This window comes from Mycteria americana, chromosome 5 (genome assembly GCF_035582795.1).
Source record: "Mycteria americana isolate JAX WOST 10 ecotype Jacksonville Zoo and Gardens chromosome 5, USCA_MyAme_1.0, whole genome shotgun sequence".
NCBI lineage: Eukaryota > Metazoa > Chordata > Aves > Ciconiiformes > Ciconiidae > Mycteria > Mycteria americana.
In genome coordinates this window covers 47965504-47992726 of record NC_134369.1, presented here as the reverse complement: position 1 = coordinate 47992726, position 27223 = coordinate 47965504, and the positions used below count along the sequence as shown (strand labels likewise).

Below are 27223 nucleotides of genomic sequence, written 5' to 3'. Positions count from 1 at the left end.
GACATTTTGCCAGGTACTCCCCTTGCAGTGGAGCGAGTGAATGATCCTTAGCAGAACATGTCTGAGGTTTTTCATGCATTCCTGCAAGCTCCTTTATTCTAAAACTGACATGCTGTCTTTGCTGCTTGGAAGGACAACATCTCTGTATGGAATTAGTTATGATGCACAGCAAATAAACTTTGATGGATAAGATACTTTTAAAATAGGCATGTATAATGCTGAACAGCTCTTTAACCCTCACCACATTGCAAGGAACCCCGCTCATTGTTTCATGCTCTGAGCAATAAAGCATCTTCCCAAGGTAGTGGGATAAGAGCTAACGAGGCTTTATCATACCTGGTTTTAGGGATTTGTGCTTCAGCTCCTGACGTCTTCTGTAAGTGTAGGATCACCTGTCCTGAAGTCAACGTTCCCCATCGTCCAACTCCGCTTTCCCGTCTGTGGTTGTGACTGCTGAACTTTGAAAACAAAATACTGAAATGATGATGGTGTGCATTATCTATGAAGAAAATAAACCACTTACCTAAGATTAAGGTTGCTAATACTTCCTTATGACAGAGAAGTTATTGTGGCTCCAGATCTAAAATATTATTTATGAAGCTTTCTGTTTATTTCCTCTTGGTTAGAGAGAAATGTCATGAATCATGAGTGGCACGGTATGGGACACTGCTACGTTTTATTAATGGTGTGAAATGTGTGTCCGCCGGAGATGCCCTAACCTTTCCAGCAGATCTTTGAGCTTGGGATACAGTTGTGGTGTTTACTGGTGCATTCTCCCTTGTAGCAATTATTTTTCAATAATGTATATTATGTGTAGTATAGCTAAGAATAACATCTGTGTGATAAGAAACAGTAACAGCTTTTTTGATACAAATCGGTTACTTCAGACAGTTTTTTATTACCAAAATGTAATTTGAAAGCTTTTTAGGAAAATAACCTTGCACTCTTGACTTCTTGGGAAGTACAGTAACTTCTCCATCAAGCGTTGCGGCAGCTTCTGCTTCGCAGCGGTTTTGTTCGGCAAGGGGTCGGAGGAAGAGGTGGAAGATGGACGGCTGCGGCAGCCCGCGCTTCATCCCAAGCGTTACGTTGCTTAAAGCGCTGGTTTTGACACACCTCGACTCGGGGACGGGCCCAGGGGCGGAGGCCGAGGCCGGGCCGCGGCGGCGGCGCGGGCCCCGTCGGGAGGCGGGAGCGCGGAGGTCGTCGCGGCGGCGGCAGGAAGCGGTTCCGGGTCGTCGGCGGGAGGCAACATGGAGCCCGTCGTGCTCGCGGGGCCTCGCTGAGGGAGAGCCGGGCCGCAGCGGGGCCGCGCCGCCGCCATGTCGCTGGGCGAGTACGAGCGGCACTGCGACTCCATCAGCTCCGACTTCGGCAGCGAGTCCTCGGGCAGGGGCGGCTCCCGCGGCGGCGGCAGCCTGCCCGGCGAGCAGGAGGAGCTGCACTACATCCCCATCCGCACCCTGGGCCGCGGCGCCTTCGGCGAGGCCACCCTCTACCGCCGCACCGAGGTAGGCTGCCCCGGCGGCGGGGCGGGGCGGGGCGGGCCGGGCCCCCGGCGGACAGGGAGAGGGGCCCCTCTCCTCCTTCTCCTCCTCCCCCGAGGAAGGGGGCCCCGGGGGCTGCTCCGAGAAGGGCCGAGGGCCGCTGTCAGGGCGAGCGGGGCGGTTTCCAGCGCCTGGGTGCTTGGAGGCCCCAGTGCCCGAAGAGTCGCAGTGGGGCTAGCCCCCTGGCCTGACTGATAGCCCCCTGGGTGACAACAGCCCCCTCTGTGACCGCCCCCAGCGGGAACAGCCCAGGTGCGAAGCGACAACTTCGGCCCTCGGTGTCGAGGGGCACAGGGTTTGGCTTTCGGCACATTTGAGTGCCACCGGTCTCTCGGTCCCCTAAAGTTTCGTAGGGATACGTGGGGACTTTTCTGATGCTGATAGGTTCCTCATTTTTCTATGTTTTATTCTAGTCACAGGGGACATGGGGGCATCTCATACAGGTAACTTTCCCATGTGATCAGCATTTCAGCATAATCAGGGGAAACTGGCTGAAAAGCTAGTCCTCCTGTTGCTCCCAAGTCGTTTAGCCCATCCAGTTCAATCATAGTTGTGCTTTTTAGCAGCTGTCAAAGAAAAGCACTTGACTTGGTTCCCAAGGGAAGTTCTTCAATTTTTTTCTGGGGAAAGGCCACCCTGAGGCATCACGGCTCGAACAGTTGTAAGTGAATGCTGTTCACTTAACAGATCATGCATAGCGTGTCTGGCAACATGGGTGGGCCGAACAAGGGCAAACTAAATTTGTGCTCGTTTCCTTTTTTTTTTTTTTTTTTTAGGAATACCTGGGTATTTGTAATGGCTTATGGTCTTGTACAATATCATACAGTTATGGGACTGGAAATACATTCTCCCTTTATTGAGCTGGAATATGTTTAGTCTTTATTGAAACAAAACAAACTCTGTGTCTTTCCCTGAAAACCTTGTAGTATGTTTTTTGGTTGGGTATTTTTTTTTTTTTTCCAAAGCGAGTGCTGGCCAACTAGAAAGATGGCTTCAGACCATTGCTATTCCTAGCGACAAACAGAAAACCTCAAAACTTGTTGTGAAGAATCTTTGTCTGAAATCTGTAAGAGGCAGGGAAGTCTTTTTACCTTTCCTAAAATTTTAATTTCCTGCTATAAAGGTACATACTGTTCTCTTTACAGTTGTGTGTTTTTAATCAGAAGATGTTTTTGTGTTTCAGGATGACTCACTTGTAGTGTGGAAGGAGGTGGACCTGACCCGGCTGTCAGAAAAGGAGCGTCGTGATGCTTTGAACGAAATTGTTATCCTTGCCCTGTTGCAGCATGAGAACATCATTGCATACTACAATCACTTCATGGATAACACCACGCTGCTGATTGAGCTGGAGTACTGTAATGGTGAGATCCCTACTCCCACTTACAAACAGGCAGCTGCCATGTTGCTGAGTCACCCTCCTGCAGAACCTCCAGGGAGTATTCCTGGGGTGTCCTCTGGGGAGCGGGGGAGTGGAGGTGAATTCTACTGCGTAGCTCCTGAAGAAGACATTGAGAACCCTTCTGATTGATTTGTGTCTCAGGTGCCAAAGAAAGAAGCCCAGTAGTTAGTGCAGGCAGTTCAGGCAGCAGATGATTTCTTGAGTCTTCTGTGTAGCTGGTGCAGTGGAAGAAGTGGGTTATTGGTAATGTTTACTTCTAATGCGCATTGCTGTGTTCTTTTAGGAGGACAGTGGGAAAAGACCATGAGGATATTTGGGCCTCTCTGCCAGTACAGACGAGGGCTGTTTTTCAGTACCGTTACTTAAATAGACCCTTCTGTTCAGCAATTATAAATCAAAGCTTAAAAATCTACTGGCATGCTGCAATCAGGACTTTTTCCTGCCTTGTGCTATCAGCTTCTACGTTTACCATTTAAAAAAAAAAAATCTGGTCCTTCTGGTGGTGGAGAAAACTTTAAAATTCCATCCAAGAGTAGATCAGATGGTATTGTTTGGAGTTTGCAGGGAAACAGTCCCAGCTGGGATGGAGAGGTAGAAGGATTTGATATGAGGGTCCAAGTTGCAGCTGCTCTTGGACACTGGAAGAGGAGGTCTTATACAACTAATACTGCTGGGACAGGATACCTACCTAGGACACTGGAAGAGGAGGTCTTATACAACTAATACTGCTGGGACAGGATACCTATCTAGGACTGCAGTATGGTTCCTGTTTGGATGAGTGGGACAGCTCCCCTGGCTAGGTGTCCTGTCTGTGTTTGGGGGTTACGTTATGGCTCATCAGCAAAAACTTTTTTTGGTGGAAAAGGCTATCATCATGTTGTTATCTTAGACAGATTGCTTTCACTGGGACAGGTTGGGGAGGACAACAGAGTTGTGCAAAGTATTTTTGAAGGGTGTCAAACACCCTGGTTGGCAGGTTGGCCAAAGCTGGTTTTGCTTCTCTGCTTTTTATTCTTATGCAGGGTGGAGTCCACTGCAAGAGTAGGGGAATGTTAGCTCTTTGATGCATCGTTTATTTTAGGAGTACTCTGTGTGAGTTATTTAGCTGCCCTGAAAAGACTGCATGCTTGTGGCCATTATAAATTCATTGGAGGGCATAGAGAGAAGCTGCATGGCACTGATGTCTGTACATGTTTGTTAATGTCTCTAAACTGTTTGTTTTACTTTGGGACAATAACCAAGAGACAAGTATATGCCTGAATATGTCCGAGTGGTACAGAACTAGGGACATGAGAAAGAGGGAATCTCATTTAGACTTATGGATATTGGTTTTGCTAATGTGTTAATTGTTGTTTCTGTGGCTTTTTTTACACAGTACAAGTCCAAGATAATTTGTGAGTAATTTTTGAAGTAAGGCTGGAGTAGTGTCTATCAGACACTCCCCAGAATCCAAAGTTTTTACTCTTTAATTGGCATGTCTCTTCTGGAGATCTAGGAAAGACTTTCAAATTTGAGTAAATATTGTCCCCATTTTACAGGCAAGGAAGCCAAGTTACTGATTTATTTGCCTATAATTCCGTATGTATATCATGGTACCATAAGAGTTGGATTTATCATGGGATAACATCAGTGAATACATCTGAAATAGATTTGGGAAGAAATATCCTATAAACTACATTTGTTGAAGAGATAATAGAGTGTCAGAAGGTTAGATGTGATTAGATGAAACAAAGAAGAAAGTAACTTGTTTTTCTTTTTAGGATGTGTGCATAGAAGTATTGGTTATCTGAGTCAAGAGCTAATTTGTCTCCTTGTGTAGGATTTTGGTGATGTAGTACCTGTCATGCTGCTCCTTGGTTCAGAAAAGCTGTAAAAAAGGTGGCAAAAAATCAGAGGTGAGGAACAGAATTCACTAACAGCCTGCATAGTCTGAATCGTTAGGAAAGAGGTTCATAAGAAGAGGCAGAAGTGAATACTTGGTTAAATTGTGAACGTGAAGAGTGATTTGTAGATAATTTGCAAATGGGAACATAAGGCAGAAAAAAGAAATATTGAGAGGTTATAGCAAGGCTGAATGAGAAGAAATTAAGCAAACAAATCTTAATTAGAATATCAGAAAAATCTTCCTAACATGGAAGTCTGAAATAAGTCCCTCAAGGAGGCAAAGGAGCCATTGCGACCTGCTTTGGACATCTACAACTTGACAGGACTATGGAAATCATACAGCAGAAAGCTGTCTTGCACCAAACCCGTGGGAATGGGAAAGGGCCTGGTGTACCATTACTATTAGGACATAATGTATGATAATTGGGAAATGGAATAGCAACAGGATGCGATCAGAGATTTGGGATTTACTGGTAGGATGCTAATCTGACAGGGAGTCTCACTGCCTGTAGCCCTCAGCATCATTTCTTTTAGCTCTCCTTGGTTTTCAGTCTGCCATCTTGAAATTGTGAGATGCCGTGAAGAGTCTGCTGATTTCAGGCTTCTGTTGGTGGTGCTGCTGTTGTCAACGCTTTGCGAATTCTGCATCAATGTATTTGGCAGGGCAGATGAAGGAGAGAGGCAGGTCAGAGCTGGGCAGTACGTGGGGGAAGGCAGTAACTTGTGCTTTCAGGGACTACTCTGAACTTATAATTGCTTTCTTTTTTTAATGTATTATTTATTTATATATAATGCTGAGTAGGACAATCTCATGTTTGGTGTACAGGTTATAAATCTTTACATATCCCAAGAAGCACTTACAGGTAAAAAAGTAGGGACTGCTAGCCTGTCTTACTGATTCACTTTTCAGAGAGTATTAAATGGTGGTGTTTAAAAAAGAATAATCTCTGCTTAAGCTTAGATATGTCAGTGAAGTTCTTAGATGGAAGAAGAACTTGATTTTTTGAGTGCCTGACCAGTTTAAGTGAAGAGTGCTGAGGGAGAGCTGTAGCGATTCATCAGATCTCTTAGGGGATTTGAGTATTCCCAGCAGTACTTGTGCAGAGTAACTGCTGCCATTAACTAAGATGAACCTCTCTGTCTTTCTCACTCACTTATAATTACAGGAGGGAACCTCTACGATAAGATTCTGCGGCAGAAAGACAAGTTATTTGAAGAAGAGGTAATTTGCACTGGTTTGAGGGAGCAGTGGGGCTGGCCTAATGTTCTGGGGATCTGTCTGGTTATCTAAGTATTTATACAACATTTTTTCTGTAGTGCTGGTGGGGAATTTCTGCATATATCTGGGGACTGACATCCTTCCTCTCCTGTTGATAGTCCATAAATGCTTGCAATATTCAGAAACTTTTTATTTTCCTTTTTGGCTGTCCATAAGCAGTATAAATTTCCAAGGGAGGAATAATGAAAGAGAACACTCAACTGACTTTGGTCACCTTATCATCTTGGCTAACATTTAACTTTAAAACCTCTTTCTGTGTTTCTTCCTGGTTAGTACTCAGTTTCTCTCTCTTCTTAACCATTTTGTAGGTTCTTTTCTGAGTAATTACCTTGAATCTGTCTCACCATAGATTTTTTTCTTGTTCCTTTTTCTTTTATTTTTCTTTTTTTCTTTCTTTTTTTTTTAAAAAACTTATTTTCAGCTGTCTGCTTCCACCTCATGCTGAGGTGGTTAATGATTACACTTATTTATCTTATATAATGACTTCTAAGGTCTTCCTGCTCATGGTGAACATTCAGTGGTCACAGTTTTTATTCCAGAGAGCCCAGCTGTAGCTCTTTCCCAGGTGGTCATTAGCTGTCACTCCTAAGTCTTTTCATTCATTGAATTCTATGACACTTGTCAGGGCAGATGCTATGAACAGCACTAGAACAATCTACCTTTTGGAATATCTTTTCAGAGATTTCCAAAACAGGAATTTCTAAATTTTCGTACTCCTGAAAGAGCATCTAAATGGTTTGGTCAGGCCCTCTTGCTGTGCCTCTGTGTGACAGGGACATATAGGGTTTTGGGGTTTTTTTTGAGCCTCACATAAGGCTTTTATTCCTACCTTTGCAGGTGGTGGTTTGGTATCTCTTTCAAATTGCATCAGCTGTGAGCTGCATTCATCGAGCAGGAATTCTTCACAGGTAAGTGTGACATGCAGTAAAGCTAAGGTAACCAGTGCGGTTCACGGATGTGAGTGCAGAACTCCTTTGACTAGCCTTTGCTTCTGTGTTTAAAGCAAGCACTGAGATTCTCTCCAAAGCGTAGCTGGACTGCCTAGATGTTAAGTATCACTTCTGCAAAGAATTTTTATTGGGCTAGAAACCATCTTGTGATAAATGTGCAAGAAATTTTGTAAATGAAAATGGAATTGCTGTCTTTGATGATGCAGCTTTGTGACCAGAGTTAATCCATGTAGGAAGGAAGGAAATTGGCCCTTTATTGCCATAGCACATAATGATGTTTGCTAAAGTGGGTAGGAAGAGCAGTTACCACAGGCCAAAGGTACTTCCTACCCACTCCACAATTAATAGCTTCAAACCAACATGTACATCCTTCTGTAATTCCTGGAGGCTAACAGTGGTGAAGACTTTGCATTGGTGCATTGCTGTAATATAACCCATGTGAAGATTTGTCCTGCGTTTGGATGAATCTCCTTTCTTCGACCTGTTATTTAAGGAAGTAATATGGCTTGTTAGCTGGTAGTGGTAATTTTGACATTGACTCTGAGATTTTAATGAGTAGCTAATTACCTTTTTCTGTTGCCCTTTTCTGTTTGGGAGGGGTAAATTTCATGGCTTATGTGTACTTCAGGGAGGCCATGATGTTCTGAGAAGTACCGCACACGTAGACAGCTGTTTCCAGCATGGTTGGATCGTGTGCTGCGCAACATCCGTCTCTAATGAGCATATAGCTGCGTGAGGATGTTTTCTGTGGAGTAGCATCCTGGTTGCCGCCATTCTAAATCTTTGGTAATTGGCAAGCCTTGCTAATGAAGGGTTGGTACCCTACACTCAACAAAGTATTGCCTAAGTTTTTGACCTAAAGCAGATGCCATATCTGTCCTGCTTTGCAGTGATTTCCTGCTTCCTAGCTCTGTTGCCCATCTTCACAGCAGGGTTCACAGTCTAGGAACATGTGTGGCCCCACATCCTTCCATAATAATGAATTGAACAGTTATTTAAATGTTTGCAGTGATTTCCTTCTGCTGCAGACATTGTCAGAGTGACCCAGGACTTTGCGATGCCCCAAGTGGATGAATGCAAAGTGCTGCTTTACTTGGTGTTGTCCTGATCTACACTGGGAAGTTGTTGATGGTACGTTAGGAAAAGGGGGTGTTACAAAGCATTGGCCATGGGAAGCATATCATACTGTGGGGGCTTCCTCTCTGTATTTACAGCCTCTTATATTGATCTGTGAAACTACATGTAAATTATTCTGTCTGGGAGAAAGTGTTTTCAATGAGTTTCAGAATTCAGCATTTCTGTGGCCATCAGCCTTTTGATCTTCTGGGCATAGTACATCGTGTTATAAAGAGTTGTTCTTGAGGTGTAGGGTAGAGGGATGTTATGCTTGAGTTCTAGAGTGGCATCTGTTTCACACCCTCTGTGTGTGTTTAAATTTGCATACATACATATTCATGCATACATTTATGTTTTTAGTGAGCTCAGCGACTCCTGGCTTGGGTCTATTTATAAAACCAGGAAAAATAAGACCTGCTCAATGACCTTCATACGAGAAGAGACTGAGAGGGGGAAAAGAACTATCTTTGATCTGTGGCCTTTACATAGGTGTCTGGAGCCTGAGCTTTTTTAGACTGTGTTGTGTTTGTGTGGGGACGTGATAAAACATGGATAACTGCAGTTACTGCCCCAGTACTTGGGGTCAAACTGCCTTTGGAGAGCTCTGTGTGTGTGTGAGAAAGTGCTGGCAGAGTAGCAAGTACCTCATTTGGGGGGGAAGGTATAGCAGTGTGTGGAAAACTGTGAAATCTGGAAACATATTTGAGTGTCTGCATTTCCTTTTCTCCTTTCAGAGATATAAAGACATTAAATATCTTTCTAACCAAGGCAAACCTGATTAAATTGGGAGACTATGGGTTGGCAAAGAAGCTGAACTCTGAGTACTCTATGGCTGAGACTGTGAGTATCTGCCGCCTTTGTGTGCAAACTGAGGTGTGTTTTTCTTTCATTTCTGCATGGCTTGCAGAAGACCAGGGATGCTGTACATTCTTGCTGCTTGTTTTCTGTGGTTTTCCTTTCCCTCTCCCCTCAACTTCCCTCAATGTTACCTCCCTAACGTTAGCATACTTGCTGGTGTGTTGCAGCTTGCAGTTATCCTTGCTCCCAGGTTACGTTTTGGAGGTCTGTCTCTCTGCAAAGCAGCAGTAGACTAAAGATAAGTGCTACTGTGGGCGTGGAATTGTGCCAGAGCCAGTACAGCTGTGCTAGAGAGCACTGCTTTTCTTTCCCTGGTACCTAGGCATGGTACTTCCAAAGGTGAATCTATGTTAACACGAAGGCAGTGCTGTCCGAAGGTAGAGAGACAGCAGTATAGTCGCATCAATACAGCGCTCTCCCTCTGGACTAGTTAAGCCCAGCTTACCAAGTTAGTTTAATTTGGGCATGCTGCTGCGCTAACAGGGGCATTTTGCCTCAGCTGGATCTGAGATAGCTTGGATGTGCTTGCCTGACATTGCACCATGCCATAGATACATGTCTTTTATCTCTTTAATGCTCAGGCTCTGAACTGAATTACAAAGAAGCAAGAAAGGCTTCTTATGGTAACCAGGTGTATGGTTTATTGGTAATGCTCTTGGAGGGGGGCAAAGCTTTGTAGGAGAGATTAATTCTACCAGAAGGCTGTCAAGCTTGGCTTTGTTCCAGACCCTTCCAGAAAGCAGTTTCACAGCCAGAGTTAAGACACAGGGTAAGTTGTATTGCAGGTACCTGAAAGGCTCAGCCTGGATTTCCCAGCTGCATTAATTTCTGTGGTGAGCACTAGGCTTGGAAAGGGAGACATTGTCTGGAGCTCCTATCTGCTAAAGGCCTTTATTACAGTTTGGGATGCAAGCCAGCTTGCACTTCCCCTTACTAGGCCTTATTATTAGATTTAATGCAAGCTATTGGTGTTCTGTTAGGATGTGTAGTTAAATACTTGCCAACCTCCTTCCAGAACACGAGCGCTATTATGCAGTTGCACGTAAGTGGGAACTGAAGGCTACTGCATAAAGCCCTTGCTAAGCTGGGCTGCAGCAAAACCAGTTCTATTTTGTCACGTTTTTCATAGCCTTCTGGCTTTCAGAGAAAGTGCGGTCTGTGCTATGAATTTCCAGGTTTGTTTTTGCCTGTGTTGTGTGTGTTCATCTACACCTGTGAGCTTTTTTTTTTTCCCCTTTTCACTTCTGAAAAATTTTGAACTACATACCTTCAACTGTATTTCATTCTGTATATGCTGGCTGTGCTCTGGGGTAGTGGCTCAGTTAGATTTAATGACCAGTGGCGGTCTGGAAGTAATTTTTTTGTGAAATGAGTGCAAAACATGTTATTGTCAGTATTCATAATTGTAACAGTGAAATTACAATTTTGTAAAATGTTTATGTCTTGCTTACTAAACGCTGATTTCTTAATTTATCATTCTTTTTCCCATTTACCAAGGAAGATATAGAAAATATGTCTGTGCCATTCTTACAGAAAGCTTACATTATCCTTTGCTTAAAAAAGGTTTATGTGCAGTGTCCTAGTTCTCCATATGATACTCCAACTAGGTGGGCTTCTAAACCTTCCCATGGCTAGTACTCGTGTAGCTCTGTAGCTGTCACGCTCTTTCACGGGAAATGGAAGGGAGATGGCAGATTCTGAATGTGCCCATTAGGTATCTAGTGTACTAGCAAAGTCTAATGAAAGGCAAGCTTTGTAATCCTTGGAGCTTTGCTGAGAGAGTTGAAAAGAGGGCAACTATAAATATTTCCCCTTCTTCTAAATTCTGTCTTTCTCATTTTATTTCACTATTTCCTTGCTAAGGAATGAGCTTCATTAATCTGGAAGCTTCATTCTTACACCTTTTATCATGTTTGTTCTGTGTCTCCTTGTTGTGACTTCGAGCTATGACACTATTTCTGTTGTATCTGGGAGGGGTTCTGTATTTAAGTGCTGGGTTTGGGGATTTTTGTGTGTGGTGGAGTGTTTGTTTTAAACCAATTGTTCAGGAAAGCCCACTTCTGAAGTGAAAGCCTTTCAGGTGGGACTCATGCCAGCTTTCTACTTACTGACCCAAAAGTAACCCCTCTTTCGTCAGAGACAGAGTAGCCTTTGTCCTGGCAGTACCTTGTGATCAGACAGTGGCTCCATAGCCATGAGCTGGCATCTGTGTTTGGAAGCTTTGCTAGATCCCTTTTCCTTTACCCTCTTATGAGGACTTCCATACGCCTGGTCAGTACGTAAGCCCCTGATTACCTCTAAATGTGGTATATTTAAGAGAGGGGCAAGTCCTTGCTGTGTTCTCATGACTACTACTCTATTGAGAAGTCTGTACTATATCAGGATCTGAGCAGAGAGTTGTCTAGGACCTTCTAAGAAACTCAGGCACAGGCTTGTGGATGGGAAGGGAAGAAGCGTGCTTGTTGTTTCTATCCCTCCAGCACATTGGTGGGTTGTGTCATCTGTGTCACCTCAGTGCTGTGTCAGAGCTCTGATGCTCATGGGCCTGTGTGAACATGATGGATGCAGAGCTCCTGAACTGAAGGCTGCTGGATTATTTCTGATTTTTAAATGTTCTTTTTTCCTAGCTGGTGGGAACTCCGTATTACATGTCCCCAGAACTCTGCCAGGGTGTGAAATACAACTTCAAATCGGATATTTGGGCTGTGGGCTGTGTCATCTTTGAGCTGCTTACTCTGAAGAGGACCTTTGATGCTACTGTAAGTCCACAAACCGGGATGGACTGAGTAACCTTATTTTTTTATCACCCTGAGATTTACACTTGGCTCATAGCTTTCTTAACTCATGTTTTTCTTTCATTGTTGTTTAAATTTGCTGATTAAGAAAACAGTGGCCTGGGAGTGCCAACTATAGCCAGAGAAAATGTCTGCATGATTTCCCCTACCCTGCACTGCGGGAGCCTCTCTGGCTTCTGCCAAACCCACCCTTGTCTGCAGCCTGGGTTTACCAGATGCAGAATACAAGCTGTGCTAATTTGTATTGTGGTTGTGAATGAAACATCCTTTTCTCTCCAAAGAGGAAGTTTGTGATTGTGTAGTCTTTTTGGTTTTTTCAGCATTACTAGCTGTGAATTTTCTGTGCACCATTCTGTAGGGAAAACTTCCAGCCTTTGGATTTCATAGGATTTAATCCTATTACCCTTTCTCAAAGTTTGGATGCAAGAGAAATGTGGTCAAGCTGGCATGGGCAGAGTGAAAGGGAGCATTGCTGCCTGGCATGTGTGATTTGCCAGCTTGTGCCACAAGATGGGAAAAGCTGCTAGCTGCCATGGTGCAAGATTTTGTAACCCTTAAAGAGACGATGTGAAAATACCATCCTTTCCTGACTTCCTCTTATCATGGCTGCTGAATCTCCTGGAGAAAAGGAGGCTGAGGGGAGACCTTATCGCTCTCTACAACTACCTGAAAGGAGGTTGTAGAGAGGTGGGGATTGGTCTCTTCTCCCAGGTAACAAGTGATAGGACGAGAGGAAATGGCCTCAAGTTGCACCAGGGGAGGTTTAGACTGGATATTAGGAAATTTTACTTCACTGAAAGGGTTGTCAAGCATTGGAACAGGCTGCCTAGGGAAGTGGTTGAGTCACCATCCCTGGAGGTATTTAAAAGATGTTTGGATGAGGTGCTTATGGACATGGTATAGTGGTGGTCTTGGTAGTGTTAGATTTACGGTTGGACTTGATGATCTTAAAGGTCTTTTCCAACCTATACGATTCTGTGATCCTGTGATTCTGAGTCCACAGTAACTTTGCTGCTGTGCGGTGTTTCAATGGCAATATGCTGCACAGGAGATTCCATGCAGAGAGAAACCTATCCTCCCTCCACTGTTAGGGAATTTGGTGAAAAGCTGGATGTTGCCACCAAGTCCTAGCTATCAGAAATACCATTTCTGCAGGAATTATTATTAGGTTTCTGGAGAACCTGCTAGACAGGGAAGAAGGAGGATGTGTTCTGATCAGAGAAGGAGGGAGAAAATAATGGTGGCCTGTAGCATCTCTCCCCATTGGACACATTGTCCAGTTCAGTTTCCTTACAGGTGGTTTCTGGTTTCTACCTAGAATCCCCTGAACCTCTGCGTGAAGATTGTACAGGGAAATCGTGCCATGGAGGTTGATTCCACTGTCTACTCCCGGGAGCTGATCCAGATGGTGAATTCCTGCCTTGATCAGGTTGGTGAAATACTTTTTTAGTTTTCAGACACCCCTTCCCAGCTGCCTAAGCCATGGAATTCAGGGGTGAAGGGGAATGACATGCCTGTTTCAGCATGAGGGCTGTTTTTTGGGTAATTTGTGAGGCCTGAGGCATCACTAAGGCTGGGCTTCCTCCAGTCCTCTAAAAGCATTGTCTCAAGATGCCATTCAGTCCTGCAGGCTCTGGAGGGGTGCTGGGTTTACTCTGATGGCAATTCTTTAATGGGCTGGCAGAAGCAATTATTTTCTAATGCAGTGCTGCAGAGATGGGATCTCAGTACAGTCTCTTAAGGTTCTGGCTTTCTGACCGTGACTCTGGCTTTCTGTAGGGAATTAATTTCTTGAAAGCAAACATAGTATTGATACCTTCAGAGCGTGGAAGTCCCTCCTGCACATCCCTGGCATTTATCCCTATTAATTCCAAATATTTGAATTAAATCCTTTCCCTTCTGAAGGGAGTCAGGGAAGGAGGTCCATGCAGGCTTGAATGAGATCTTCTGGACCAAGATTTTGTTGTAGATTATGCATTTCCCAGAGAATTAATTGTTGCTCACTTCTTTCAGGATCCAGAGAAGAGACCCACTGCAGATGAATTGCTTGAACATCCCCTTCTCAGCAAACGCAGGAGGTAATCAGATGGTCTTGCCTGAAACCTGGACAGGTGTCAGGGAGAACAGGAGGGTTTGTGCAGACTAGTGATGTTTATGCTTTCGTAGCAAAGTCCTTAAGTTAATTTGGCCTGATGTGAGGCAGTAGTTGAAGTACACTTCATCCTCTTTAGGAGAGAAGTGTGTTCTTGCTGTCTTGTCTTCTGATCAGTCCCTGTGTTCTGTTGGTGCATGGGTATGGTGAGAAAGGTCTCTGCATCCTTTGTCTTAGAAGCTCTTGTATTGAGAACCTTGAGGCATCCCTTTCTGAGGCTCCTTTGAGTAATGCTGGTTCCCACTCTTCAAATCTCTGTGAATGAAGGGTCACAGAGATCTTCCTATGGTCGTTGGAAAAAGCCCGTCAATATATACATATCATGCAATAAATATAGAGACCCTCGCTTTCTCCCTTTGTTACCTCCGTCTTCTGGAGAGAGTTGCATTGAAAGTGGCCCATTTTAGCTTAGTTTGACCATCAGCCTGCACACACTGTCTTTTTATGAAAGGTGGACCATAATTCTGGACTGTTTGTATCCTACATTGGTTGCTTTGGGGACAGCAGACTTAGTCCTTTATACCAAGATTCTTTTACTTGGTGGTCAGCAAAGTTTGAGTTTTGTCTTACTGTATGCACTGGTAAAAGCCCAAATCCTGATAATATTTAAGGTCATTCTTGTGCAATATGGGTATTGTTTGGCCACATTCTGGTATATATGTAGTTTGTTGTCCTCAGCTGTCCTGGAAGTTTGTTAGCTATATGGTACATTACTTCTGTCCTACTTACTGTGTGTACTGCTGTGAGCTGGTAAACAGCTGCCACATTTCCTCCAAGATGGAGCAGCATTTTATTGGAAAGGAAAGCAGTCTGTGTGTGCTGCTTGTCAGTAGATTGCTTTGGGCAATGTTACTGTTTCCTAAAATGCTTTTTCTCCTTTGGCAGGGAGATGGAAGAGAAAGTCACACTGCTTAATGGGCCAAATAAGCGACCAAGGTAATTATTTGGGCATGTGTTTGAAAGGAGGTCTGGAGAGAACAGCTCCCCAGAGAGGAACTTTACTGAGAGTGTTAGTCTGTGACAACCCTAATGGAATAGTGTAGTGTAGAAGATCCCTAAATGCTGGGAATTTGACATAGTTGTTACATGGTTATTGTCCCATGTTTTACTCTGCCTTTTATATCCTGCTTATATGTATGGCTGGAGCCTTACCTCAGCAGGTCCCATACAGCTCTAATCTGTCCTACTGAGGATGTAGTCTTTATAGCGTACATATCTGAGGATGTAATGTAATCCCTTCTTTCACATGGATTCCCTTCAGCAGGAAGAATATGACTGTCTGAATGTTCAATATTAAATGAGTATAAATATCTTTCATAGAACTGGATATATGCAGAGGTTCTCCACAGTCCCCAGCAAGCCTGTAAGCAGCGTTGCTCCGTGAAGCAGATAGCTTCTGTGACATGTATAGCTGTTTTTGTGTTGAATTGTCAGATAGAATTTGACCTTTTTTTCCTCATAAACTTGGAAGTACTATCTGAGCACTTTATGTGAAGTTGTTCCAGTTCATGAGTTGCTTGCAAACCGTTTGCTTTGATTACAACTTCCATTTTGCAATCTGCTTGTGAATTGGTTCTTACCTGCATCAGAGTTATATTTTTGCCCTCAGATGGAAACCTGTAATTTAAATAAAGAGGAGAGAGGGAAGTTAGAAGCTCTTGGAGGTTTCTGTATTTTGAGCAAGAAAGGCTTTCATTTTTCACAAACGAGAACAGCTCCATGGCCATTCAGTGAAAGCCCAGTCTTTTTAAATGACATAAAATTGGATTGTAGGCTTTTTAAAATGCTTCCTGGAGGCTACTTTCTCTGCTGCTCTGAGACAGGTTTGATCCTGAGTCTCTCTATAGCAGTTGAGGCCTCACAAGCACTCAACAGAGAGAACAGTTTGTGAAAATAAAAACCATGAATGGTTGTGAAGGGGAAACTGATAGACAACAGTAGGAAAATGAGTGATGACAGTGAAAGCAAACTCATTATTAAAAGCATGTGTGTTTTGTGGGGGGGTCTTGTGCAGGTCAAGTACCATGAACGAGGCTCCCATTGCAGTGGTGACTTCGCGCACTAGTGAGGTGTATGTTTGGGGGGGCGGGAAGTCCACCCCCCAGAAGCTGGATGCCATCAAAAGTGGCTGCAGTGCACGCCAGGTGTGTGCTGGTAATACTCACTTTGCTGTGGTGACAGTGGAGAAGGAGCTCTACACCTGGGTGGTAAGTGAGAGAAACTGCAGGAAGGGGGTAAGGGTGGGAGAGGAGAGTCCAGATCCACTGTTCTCCATTCATGAGCCTGGTAGAATCAGATGGGCAAGCAGCTTGGAAAAGGAGAAATCTGATTGCAGTGGACACTGTGAGGCCATCTGCTTTGGGGCTGACCCAAGTCTCCCAAGGCAAGTGTGGTTTTGGGAGAAGTGTTCCATCGTGACAGGAAGTGTATTGGAGGCTTGCTGTGCACTTGAGGATTGTAGGTGGTGGACTTGTGGGCTCAGACACCGAGTCAAACATCTCTTCCTCCCCTTCCTGACTACTAGAAATGCACTGGAGGCTTTGTGATGCTCTGTTGGCTTGCGTACTTTTGAGGAAGGTTTTCTGGGATCAGAATGGGTGGGATGAGTGACCTCATTGTAATACAGATGTCATCTGTGAGGCAACTTGTGGGTGAAACCAGAGATGTCTTATACTGAACAACTCTGCTTTTTATGATGAGTGGAAATTCTGTAGTAGTTTAAAGTGAATAAAGAAATGTTGGTATGTAATGCATTTAAAACAATTGAATCCAGTCTTCTCAGGTTTAGATGGTCAGTGACACAGAGGTATTCTGCATCTCCAGGCTTCCACAGGCTTTTGTATTGATGATACAGAATCTGTTAAGACAGATTAGAAAATACTGGTAGGTGTGTGAGAGAAGAAAGAGATCCAAATGGGAGGAGAGCAACTTGAAGTCATTTGCTGGATGTTCCTGCAAGAATGGCCACTGAAAACTTTCAGCTGGCTATTAACATTTTAGTTTTAGCTTCAACACTACTCAGAGTTGTTTTGTTTTTCCTGTAGAATTGATAGGTCTGGCCACTTCAGTGACATTTGTTTCATGTTATGGGTTTCTTTGCAGCCACTAGGATTTAGAAAATTAGGTCAAAAAGCTGAAGGATGAATTTGAGTCCTGCAGCAGGGAGCGGGTTCTGTAGCCTGGCAGATGAGAAAGGAGCAGGGATTCCTCACCAGCTGGTGGCCTGAGACCGGATCACTCCTTGTTAGCACATAACTGCCTGAAAGCCTGTGCTGCCATTTAGAATGTTGCCTGCTGTTATGCGACATAGCAGATAGCAGTCTCTTCCCTAAGGTAGCTAACACACTTTCTCTTGCTCTTTGCTGTCTTCTGTTGTTCATTCGAGGTGCTGTAATTATTGGCATCATCTCTGGAGTTATGGATACGTAACCTTACCAGATGTTTCTGTCTTGCAGAATATGCAAGGGGGCACCAAGTTGCACGGGCAGCTGGGACATGGAGACAGAGCCTCCTACCGGCAGCCAAAGCATGTTGAGAAGCTTCAGGGAAAAGCCATTCGCCAGGTGTCCTGTGGAGATGATTTCACAGTGTGCATCACAGGTGAGAGCTGGAAGGGGACCACTGTCCCTCACTTTGCTGTGCTGTGGAGATGTTTGCCTTCACAATAAGATTAGCAGAGCAGCTTTGTGCACAAAGAAGAAAGTCTCATATGTTACTCACCCCTCAGTTTTGAGGATAGTATGTGCAGTAGTGGAGATAGATCAACATTATTATACAGAGGAAGATACTGACTCCCAGGAAGGCTGGGTGTTTTGCTAAGGATGTGCTCCTTTTTGGTGTTGAAGCTGAGTGGTGAGTACAGCTCCTTGTGGCTGTGCAGGGTCCCTGCTCTTACCAGTGCATGTGTTGCCTCCGTACATGCCCATATTAAAGAGAGAGGAGCCTGAAGCCGAGAATGTAAATGTGTTTGAAACTCTTTCTGGACTGTGTGGGGAAAGAGTCACCCAATGTTAAAAGAAGATGTGTATCTGAGATTTGCTATTTAATTCAGAAAGCTTGAGACCTGGTAGCTGTCTCTAAAAGAATGAGCAGGGTTAGAACTAGAGATGTGTTAACTGTGGTGGTGTCTGTTATGGAAGAATTTGAATCTCGCTTTACCCATGAAAACAATTCTCAACAAGGTAGTTTCCAGCTGATTTTGCCAGTGCTGGAAAAGCAGAGATTTGACAGAGAGAAGCTCAGGTGCTCAGTGTGCTGGAGGAGTGACTTAAGGAGCCACAGGGTCAATTTGTGGGTTTCTGTTAAAGAAAGTGGCAGGTTCAGCCCAAGATTTTTTGACACTGGTGGTCTCAAAAAGCTGCAGGTTGTGATGTAAGGTCATCCATCTTAATGGGAACAAGAAAGGACACTGTATTCTCCTGATGGCATTCTTCTGCAGTAAAGAGGAGGATGATTACAGAAAGAGGTTGCTCTGGCTGTCCTAAGCGGTTAATATGCATCCTAATACAAGCTCTGTGTGCTGACTGAGCTTCCCTTGTGTCCTTCAGATGAGGGCCAGGTGTATGCCTTTGGCTCGGACTATTATGGATGCATTGGCGTTGACAAGGCTTATGGCTCTGAAGTGCTTGAGCCCCTGCAGCTGGATTTCTTTCTTACCAACCCTGTGGAGCAGGTCTCATGTGGAGATAACCACGTGGCAGTGCTGACCAGGAACAGAGAAGTTTACACATGGGGCTGTGGAGAGTATGGTAGGTAGAGTCTCCCTGGAACCTAAAGGCACTGGGTTGTGCCCACTCCAGAAAGCGGCTTGGTGCAGGTGTGTAATGCAGGGTCTGGGTGAGGGCTGTCTGCTATGTCCTGGGGGCAAAGAACATTGTTTCTTTGGGACTTTCTTTCCTTGTAGGAATGGGGAACTGGGGACTGAGCCCTTGGGACTTTACTCTGGGAATCTCTAGGGTGCCACTTGGCTTCCTTGGGGGTAGGGCAGTTGTTCTGTGAGTGTGTTTGGATTACCTTTAGGATTGGCAGGCAATGATGCATGTAGGGGAGCAGGTTTCTAGTTCTGTAGGGAGATTCCTTTGGGACTATGGAGAGGCAATATGATTTCTTAGGGGCGGGCACCTTGTGAGGCCATTTCTAACTGCATTGTTTTCACTGATGCAGGGCGCTTGGGCTTGGATTCAGAAGAAGATCACTACACGCCTCAGAAGGTAGGGCCATGACTACTAGTTCTCCAAAAAATAAATCCAAATTAACTGCTGTTTGGAAATATTAACTGTCTGAGGCTCAGGTGTTTTTTCTGAGGTATCGTAAAGTTTGTGAGGGTTTTGATTTTACTTCCTCACTTTATTTTGCTTCATTTGTCCGTAGAGATCATGGCAGAGGGACATGCCACTCCCAAACCAGCCAGCATCACGACTTAGAGCTTCATTGCTCTGATCTCCAAGCTGGAACTGGAAATGCCAAACTTAATGTTGTAGAAATCATAGTAGGAAATGCCAAATTGCATACCTTGGGTCTGTAGAGGAAACTTGCAGCAGTGCAAACAACTGGGAGTCTTTGAATTTGACATAATGAGTTAAAGATTAGTTGGAAGTAAAACGTTCTTGAAATATAGTGCTAGGGGTAAGTGAGGTAATCTAACCCATTGGGGGTTAGAAACCAACAAGGATGTGCCTGGAAGCCAAATATTTGTGATCACACAGTATCACACCCACACAGCACAGACCCAGCCCTGCTTGGCTAACTGGGTCTGGTGCGTAGACCCCAGCTGGCCAGGATGCCTGTGCGCCACATTTCTGGTTCCTGTGCTGGCTCACCAGTGTCTGCATGCAAGGTCTAGAATGCCTTGAATTTCTGCATTGTGACCGGAGTTTCAGTATGCTGTAGACTTTATGATATTCTTGCACCTTCATTCAAAATAACTGCATTGGGTATTGTCAGTGCCCAGACAAACTGAACCACTGCTCTAACCCCATGTGTTTTCCATGTGCCAGTTTCTATGTAGTAGGTGTTGGGATTTTGATTTTCTTGGGATATATTTCTTCCACATAGGTGGATGTTCCAAAGACCTTAAACATTGTGTCTGTTCACTGTGGCTGTGATGGGACTTTCCTGCTCACCCAGACAGGCAAAGTGTTGGCATGTGGACTCAACGAGTTCAACAAGCTGGGCCTGAATCAGTGCACATCAGGGATAATCAACCATGACGTAAGTGCATTTGGGTCCCTGGCTCCCAGCCGTCAGTAGTATATGGGGAAATGGAGGTCCTGTGATAGTGACAAAGCGTTCATTAGCTTTGTGCCAATTTGTTAGTTCCAATCCAAGATGATGGGTACTGGGATTGTGGGAAGAGGAAATCTGTTCCTTAGTTTCCTGTCTGCCCTGTGGGCTTATGTCAGATCTGAGGCAGTGAAACAGGTAGCGAGCTGCTCCAGGGTGGCTTAGCCAGTGACATGGATCCTGGCAATTCTTTACCATACCCATGTTGGGACTGTCTAGGTTGATGTTGTGGTCTGCCAAGACCTGCTTGAGTAGGTCTTAGCTGATGAACGTGTGGTTTTTCACTCTGTGCTTACCCACATGTCTTTTCTCAGACGTACTGTGAGGTGCCATACGCCACTTCCCTTACTTTGGCCAAGCAGCTGTCCTTCTACAAGATCCGTACCATTTCTCCAGGGAAGACACACACAGCTTCCATTGATGGTGAGCCCTGTGTATTAAGAAGTGAATACTGGTTGCTGGATTACTTTACATCAGCTTTGCCCTTTCAGCCTGGCCCTTGACATTGAGGGTTGTGCTCTTGGTAGCAGGGCTCATGTCTGCTCCAGGAACCCAGGATTCCTGTTCCTCAGCAGTGTTCCTCCTGGCCAGCTGAAGCAGCAACATCAGCTTCTGGGTCAGCCTTCCTTTTTTTTTTAAAGGAAAAAAAAAAAGTTTGGGGAAGAATCATGCTCTGGGATAGCGGAGGAATCATTTATGACTGAGTTAGGCTTTGCCCAAGTGACACCAGTCAGAGGGCTGTGAGGGGTCCTAGCCCCCAGCATCAGAAAAAGGGAGCAATGGGAGAAGGAACTGGGGGGGTGTTCCCAGGCCGAAGCCATTCCTCTTGGCTGGCACTGTCCCCTCCCAGCCTGGCTGGCTTCTCAGCAGAGTCCTTCCTGGTCATGGGCTGTTGCTGCTAGTTCTCTGCATGCATGGCTGCTTCCAGAGTTGGGTCCTCACTGTGACTGTCTCCTCGTTCCTCTCAGAGCGAGGCCGCCTGCTGACCTTTGGCTCCAACAAGTGCGGACAGCTTGGTGTTGGGGACTATAAGAAGCACCTGGGAATTAACCTGCTGGGAGGCCCCTTGGGGGGTAAGCAGGTGATCAGGGTTTCATGTGGAGATGAATTCACCATAGCTGCTACTGACGGTGAGTGGGTCTTTGCGAAGTTGTGGTGGGTTCCTTTGAACTAGATCTGCAGGGTGGTTAACTGGCTCCCACCGATAATTTCCTAGACCACCCCCACAGCACTGCACTGAAATAAAGAAATCCTCCTAGACTGGGGCTGTCTGGCCCTGTTAGTTGTCCCAGTGCAGCACCAAGCATTTGCTGTCCCTTGGGCTGCAGAGTGCCAGCTTGGTGGCTGCCTGTTAGACTTGTTACCAGTTTGTTCTCCCACTGGCAAAATGGAGCTGGTGGATTAGATACTTTGGAATAGCAGTTACAGCAGAGAGTCTGCGATCCTTGTAGCGATTACAGGCCGAGAGAGAGGGAAGGAATTGAGGCTCCTGAATCTCTTCTTTCCTCAGACAACCATATCTTTGCCTGGGGTAATGGAGGGAATGGGCGTCTGGCAATGACATCGACTGAGAGAGCTCATGGCTCAGATATTTGTACCTCGTGGCCTCGGCCAATATTCGGATCGTTGCATCACGTTCCAGATCTGTCATGCCGTGGCTGGCACACCATCATAATTGTTGGTAAGTGTAAGTTTAGGATGAAATTTTGGGATCTTGCTTATGATGAAGTATTGCTTGCCAGGACCTAGACTATAAATCCTGCCTGGGAACAGGCCAGGTTGCTGTGGGGGAATGTGGCAAGCTGCTCTGAGCTCTAGGCCTGCAACATTGGCTTTGTTGTGTGCCTTTGTAGGAGTTGCCTTGCTTTACTAGCTGCACTCTAACTGAACACATGCTTCTCTCCTTGCAGAAAAGGTGTTGAACTCTAAAACAATCCGATCCAACAGCAGTGGCCTGTCCATTGGTACTGGTGAGTAACCTGCCCTGGGGAGCTGTGGTTTAAGTCCATTCAGTGGTTAGTTTGAGTGGGTGCAGTTTGGTCCTGCAGCATGGTTTCTCTGTGTTTGAAAGGCGGCCTCACAGAAGAGCTCAAAGGGAGGAAATCTTAGTTGGTGCCGTGCATGGGAAGGGATGGCCCAAAGCTGGGAAAGAGAGAACTGAAACAGGAGGAAGAACATGGATGCAGCAAGACCTTTGTAGTTGAGGAACTTCAATTTGACAAGGAAAAGCTGAGAGGAATTCACTGAAGGGAGCTGATAAGGGAAGGGGGGCTATGGGGCAGCTGCTGGAGAGATGGAGTCCAGTTTCTTGGACCCATGGGAGGGCTGGGGCCAAGAAGCTGCAAAAGACTGCTGCACACAAGCCCTTTTAGGGAGGCCTGCAGGGACTGCTATGAGATAAGCTGTTGAGGGAGATGCTGCCAGCGTGTGCTGTCACTGTGGCCATACAGCCCAAATTTCTGCATCTTCTCTGCTCCAGCTGGGGTTTGGCAACAGGAATAGCAGAGGTGGGGAAAGTATAAAGTTTTCACTCTTGCTTGCTAGTGGCTCAGAGCTGCACAACTGGAGGAGGAGAGGAAGAGGATAATGAACAGGAAGCGGAGACCCCCAATCCTAGTGGAGGCTTTCGGGGAACGATGGAAGCAGATCGTGAGTTGGGGGGCTGGATCAGCACCACAGAAGCTAAGGGAGGCAACAGTGCTGACAGCAGCTCCTGCCCTGGCTGGCTGCGGAAGGTAATGTGGTGTCTCAGAAATGCCTTAAAATGGAGATCTAGGCTGGGGAAAAGCAAGTGACCCCTTCCACCTTTAAGGGATGCTCTGAAAGGTTCTCCAAGCTGTGCTGCGCAGGGAGCCCTTTAGGCCTCGCTGCCTTTTTTACCACAAGAGGGTGTTGGTGCATTGGTTGAGGAGATGAAGTCAGCTGCAGGCAGGCAGGCCTGACAGTGCTGCTCTTGTGTATCCAGGAGCTGGAGAATGCTGAATTCATCCCCATGCCTGACAGCCCCTTTCCTCTGAGCATGGCATCTTCAGAGCCCGAGAAGGAGACTCTCCCTTACCAGAAACTTCAAGGACTCAAAGTGGCCTCTGAGGAACCTGTTGGATTAAACAAGCCCAAAACGGAGCCCTGGGTAATGTCATCCAAGTGAATGCTTGGCCAAAAGCTCTTGGGGACCATAAATGGCAATGTTTGAATTATGGGGAGAGTTGAGAAAAGGGTGTTGGATTGGTGTAGTTCCTCTGGATGAGGAAAAGAGTGCTGTTGATAATCAGAGATGATGCTGCAAAGAGAACAATTCACAGGAATCTAGAACACAAAGCTGGGGCTTGGTCAGATTGAAAATAATGAGATCAGTTCTGTGGAAAAATGTGGTTAATGCAATTGGGGGAAAAAAAAGAGAAGCCTAGGGTCCAGAAGCCTAGCAGAAGAAATTTAGAAAACAAATGGCTGTGAGATAGGAAGAACTGAGAAGTTACAACCTGTGAGACTACCTTATTCCAGGAGTTTTCTGTCCCAAGAGGAGGCACAGATCCCAGGCTTAGGGAAAGGGGGGTAAACCAGATGGATTTTGGTGATAGGAGGACAGGATCAGCTTTCCCAGAAAAAGGAAGAAGTTAGTGGCTTTGTACTGAAGATGTAATGACTAGTAGCTTGCTGACCTTGGCTGCCAGAAGTTTGGGAAGTTGGGGAAACAAGCTGAGGTGACACTTTCTATGCATGGTTTCTTGTGACATATACAACTACTGGCCTTGCACTCAAACCTCACCTGACTTCCCTCCATGTGTCTGCAGCCTACTTGCCTGAGTCCAACCTTGCCATGCAGTGAAGGGAAGGCTGCATCTCCTGTTGCGGGCTGCATGTGTAGTACTCTGCAAGTGGAGGTGACGCACCTCCGAGGCCTGGTTTTACAGTGTCTGGATGATCAGAAGAAGCTGCAGCAGGAAACCATTCGTCTGAGTGCCCAGCTCCAGCGGTTCTGCAGGGGGACGGAGGGAATGCAGCAGGTGAGTACCCATCACCTGGGTGAATATCCATGCTCAGGGCTCACTACGTTGATCCTGGCTCCTGCGTAAATTGTGGAGGCTGCGCAGAAGGAAGCAGCTCTTAACAGACATCTCTCTTAGAGCAGAATGGAGGGACTGAGCATGGTGCCTGTCTCTTGTTTGAGCTGCTGATGCAGGCTCTGGTAGTAGAAACAGGAACGAAGCCAAGAAGACAGTTTCCTGTGAGGACAGCCCAGTCCTTGAGGGACCTGGGATTCCTCTTTATTTCTCCTGGTGAGAAGGAATGGGCAGTCAGATGTCACAGAGCATCCCAAATGGCTGTGGAGAATAGGAACTGTGCCTTGTGCAGCTCCTAGCTTCTTTGCAGCTAGTCCTAGAGCTGTTTGGATAACTGCTGTGTGTTTTGGCAGGTGGAGGTTCATTCCAAAGGAACACAGACAGCCAAAGAGGAGATGGAAGTGGATCCGAAACCTGACTTGGATTCAGATTCCTGGTGTCTCCTGGGAACGGACTCGTGCCGCTCCAGCCTCTAGTCTCCTGAGCCCACTGGGATCCATCTAACTTCACAGCACACTAACCGAATGCAGAGAGCGGCTTTCCTGGCTTCAGGTCACTCGCAGACAAGGAGCGAGGCCGGAGGCTCCAGAGCAGCACCCATGTACGTTTGATATGAACTAGGAGTGAGTTTGAGAGGGGAAGGGCCCCTGAGCTCTAGGCCAGCTCAGTGATTGAAGCAGCAGCAGCTCCTCTTTGTACCTTATCTGTCAATTCTGCACGTGAGGCAGAACGGCCCCATTATGGCGATGGCTCCAATAGCGGCTTGTGGCCCTTTCATTGTTTCACTGCTTCTTGGGAGCTGCCTTTGGGACCCCAGTATTCATCACTGCATCTCTAGATGAGAGGAGGAGACATGTTTTGTACTGAAGCTGGCTGAACCCTAAGACTCGCCACCTTCACTTCAGAGGGGTGAAGGACTGGGATCCTCTCCCTACCACATGGTAAGGCCCAGCCGGTGAGGCTGCTCCCCTCTGCTCAGGGGCAGAGGGAGCAGAGAATGTCTCATTCTGGAGGCAGTGGAGATCTTCCTGTTAGGGAGATAATGGTAGACAGCATGTCCCTGGCCTTGAGGCACAGCTTCTGGCCATATGGCTGTGTCCAGTGGCCTGTATAGACAGAGTTTAAAGGCTTTATTCTGGGTGCCTAGAGCTTTCCAACTTCCAGGCAATGCACCGAGATGAGTGAATCAGGTGTTGTTTCCAATAGCAGTAGTGGGGACTGTCTGAGATGAGATCTCTGGTTCTCAGTTTCAGACCACCTGCTTCCCAACCAGATGACAAGCATTTGGGCCTCAGACTAAGTCACCCATTTCTTGCTCCAGCTGTTCAACTTGGTTTGGGTGCCAGAGCTTCTGGTTTCTTGGCATAAGCCTGTAGCTGCTCCCTGCTTGGCTTCTGTTCTGCTCAGCCCCTGGTGCCCACGCTCTGTGTGGGTGTGGGAAGAATCAGTGTTTTTCCACTCAGTGTTTTGATGAAGCTGGAATGCAGTTTCCTACCCAGAATAGGTCATTAATGCCGTGGTCACAGGATGCAGCCTTCCCCAATGACCATTAATGATCAAGTCTCTGTCCGGAATTCACCTTCTTTCTAGAAGTGAGAGGCTTTCCCAAGAAAATTGGAGATGGGAAGAGGCATGGTCTGATGCTCGAGATTTCCTCATTTCCTGTTAGAGAATGAGGTTAGTTTTATTCCCCTTAAATTTATTAGCAAACTGACTTTGAACTAAGCTTTTGGGATTGGTAGGATCCCTGGGAGCAGCTAGCCTCCCTTGCCTTACATGAAGCCTCTAAGGAGTCCTGAGTCCCTCTCACCTTTGCTGTGAGAGTGGGGTTTTGATTTCATTAGGCTTAAACCATCTCCGTTGATGGCATGTCACTAGAATTGCCTTAGGTCTATTGGAGCTGGATATCCTATCACCTCTCCTAGGCTGCTTCTTTTGAGAGACTGTTCCAAGGGAGCCAGCATTCCCCATTTGTCTCTAGACATGGATGCCAAAACCATTTTGCTTGTAACTTATGCTCCTTAAATACTTCTTTCGTGTCTATTGCTAGTATCTTGGAGCTGAATCAAGTGCAGTCTCTCCAGTGCAGTGCCCAGGGCAAGGATCGTACTGGTGTGCCCGTCCATCGTTACCAAAGGAAGGCTAGGAGGACAGCCCTCCTGGGAGGTGGTGAGCGTCAGGCACCCAGGCGTGGCCATGTCGCTTGGTTGCCCTTGTGACTCTGCTCTCCTTTCCCCCATGTGTGTTGGAGCCAGTTCTCAGGTTAGGGTCCCGGCTTGAGGGTTGTTGTTGCCGTTGGAAATGATTGAGTTGGTCACGTTGCGGCAGTGCCTTTGAGGAGTGAAGAGTTGAGCCTGAGCCATGTCCAATAAGCAAGCACCAAGCTGATGGGAGTCGCTCTCCTGCAGTGCACTGCTATCCTCATTTCTCAATGCTCTGCAGTTGGGAAGCTAGGTGCACAGACTGGATTCCCCTTGGATCTAGTGGAGGATTAGCGTCCCTGACAGAGGATGCCCTGTGCTCCGCAATCTCATATGTGCCTTAGAGGATTCACGCTATCCAGGTTGTGCCTGTTACAGACCACAGATTTCACACCAGCCAGCTATGCAACCAAAAAAGCAGTTTAAAGCCAGCACCTTCATCTTGGGCTGAAAACGGAAGGGCAAGTGGGCAGAAGTGCCTTTGAGCAGTTTTAAACCCTTTTTACTTCTCCCCTTCTTGCAGTGCTAGCTCCGTATGTGTTGGTCTCCTGCTAGTATTGCTACTGAGTTGTTATAGTGGAACACAACTCATGCCTGCTCTGACACTCTGGCTGAAAACTAGTTTGTCGTTGTCTTTTTTTGAAAGGTTAAAGGGTGTAGTGGTTTGGAGTTTCTGTTTAAATAAATGTTTAAACTCAT

The 27223-nt window shown here is 46.0% G+C and overlaps 1 protein-coding gene and 1 long non-coding RNA gene across 2 annotated transcripts in view; one reads left to right on the top strand and one right to left on the bottom strand.

The window, feature by feature from the left end:
* LOC142410538 (uncharacterized) overlaps window positions 1-1370 on the bottom strand; it is a 14817-nt gene extending 13447 nt beyond the window's left edge. The window contains exons 1-2 of the long non-coding RNA XR_012775943.1: window positions 938-1370; window positions 337-458 (exon numbers count right to left, since the gene is read on the bottom strand). This is a non-coding gene — a long non-coding RNA (uncharacterized LOC142410538). The remainder of the gene's footprint in view (window positions 1-336; window positions 459-937) is intronic.
* Window positions 1220-27223, top strand: NEK9 (NIMA related kinase 9). Its single transcript, XM_075503263.1, has 22 exons — window positions 1220-1511; window positions 2731-2908; window positions 5997-6052; window positions 6947-7017; window positions 8910-9015; window positions 11661-11792; window positions 13147-13257; window positions 13842-13906; window positions 14866-14916; window positions 15995-16187; window positions 17436-17580; window positions 18528-18728; window positions 19144-19190; window positions 20035-20190; window positions 20577-20685; window positions 21231-21392; window positions 21773-21943; window positions 22173-22232; window positions 22807-22997; window positions 23228-23392; window positions 24054-24266; window positions 24677-27223. Exons 1-22 carry the CDS (start codon window positions 1323-1325, stop codon window positions 24797-24799), a joined length of 2895 nt encoding a protein of 964 aa, XP_075359378.1. The 5' UTR covers window positions 1220-1322; the 3' UTR covers window positions 24800-27223.

Excerpts from the sequence above, each read along its gene's own strand:
- NEK9 (XM_075503263.1), top strand. The coding sequence starts at position 1,323 with ATGTCGCTGGGCGAGTACGAGCGGCACTGCGACTCCATCAGCTCCGAC. Across the intron at positions 17,581-18,527 it reads TTTCACAGTGTGCATCACAG|ATGAGGGCCAGGTGTATGCC; the intron begins GTGAGAGCTGGA and ends TGTGTCCTTCAG. Across the intron at positions 18,729-19,143 it reads ATGGGGCTGTGGAGAGTATG|GGCGCTTGGGCTTGGATTCA; the intron begins GTAGGTAGAGTC and ends TCACTGATGCAG.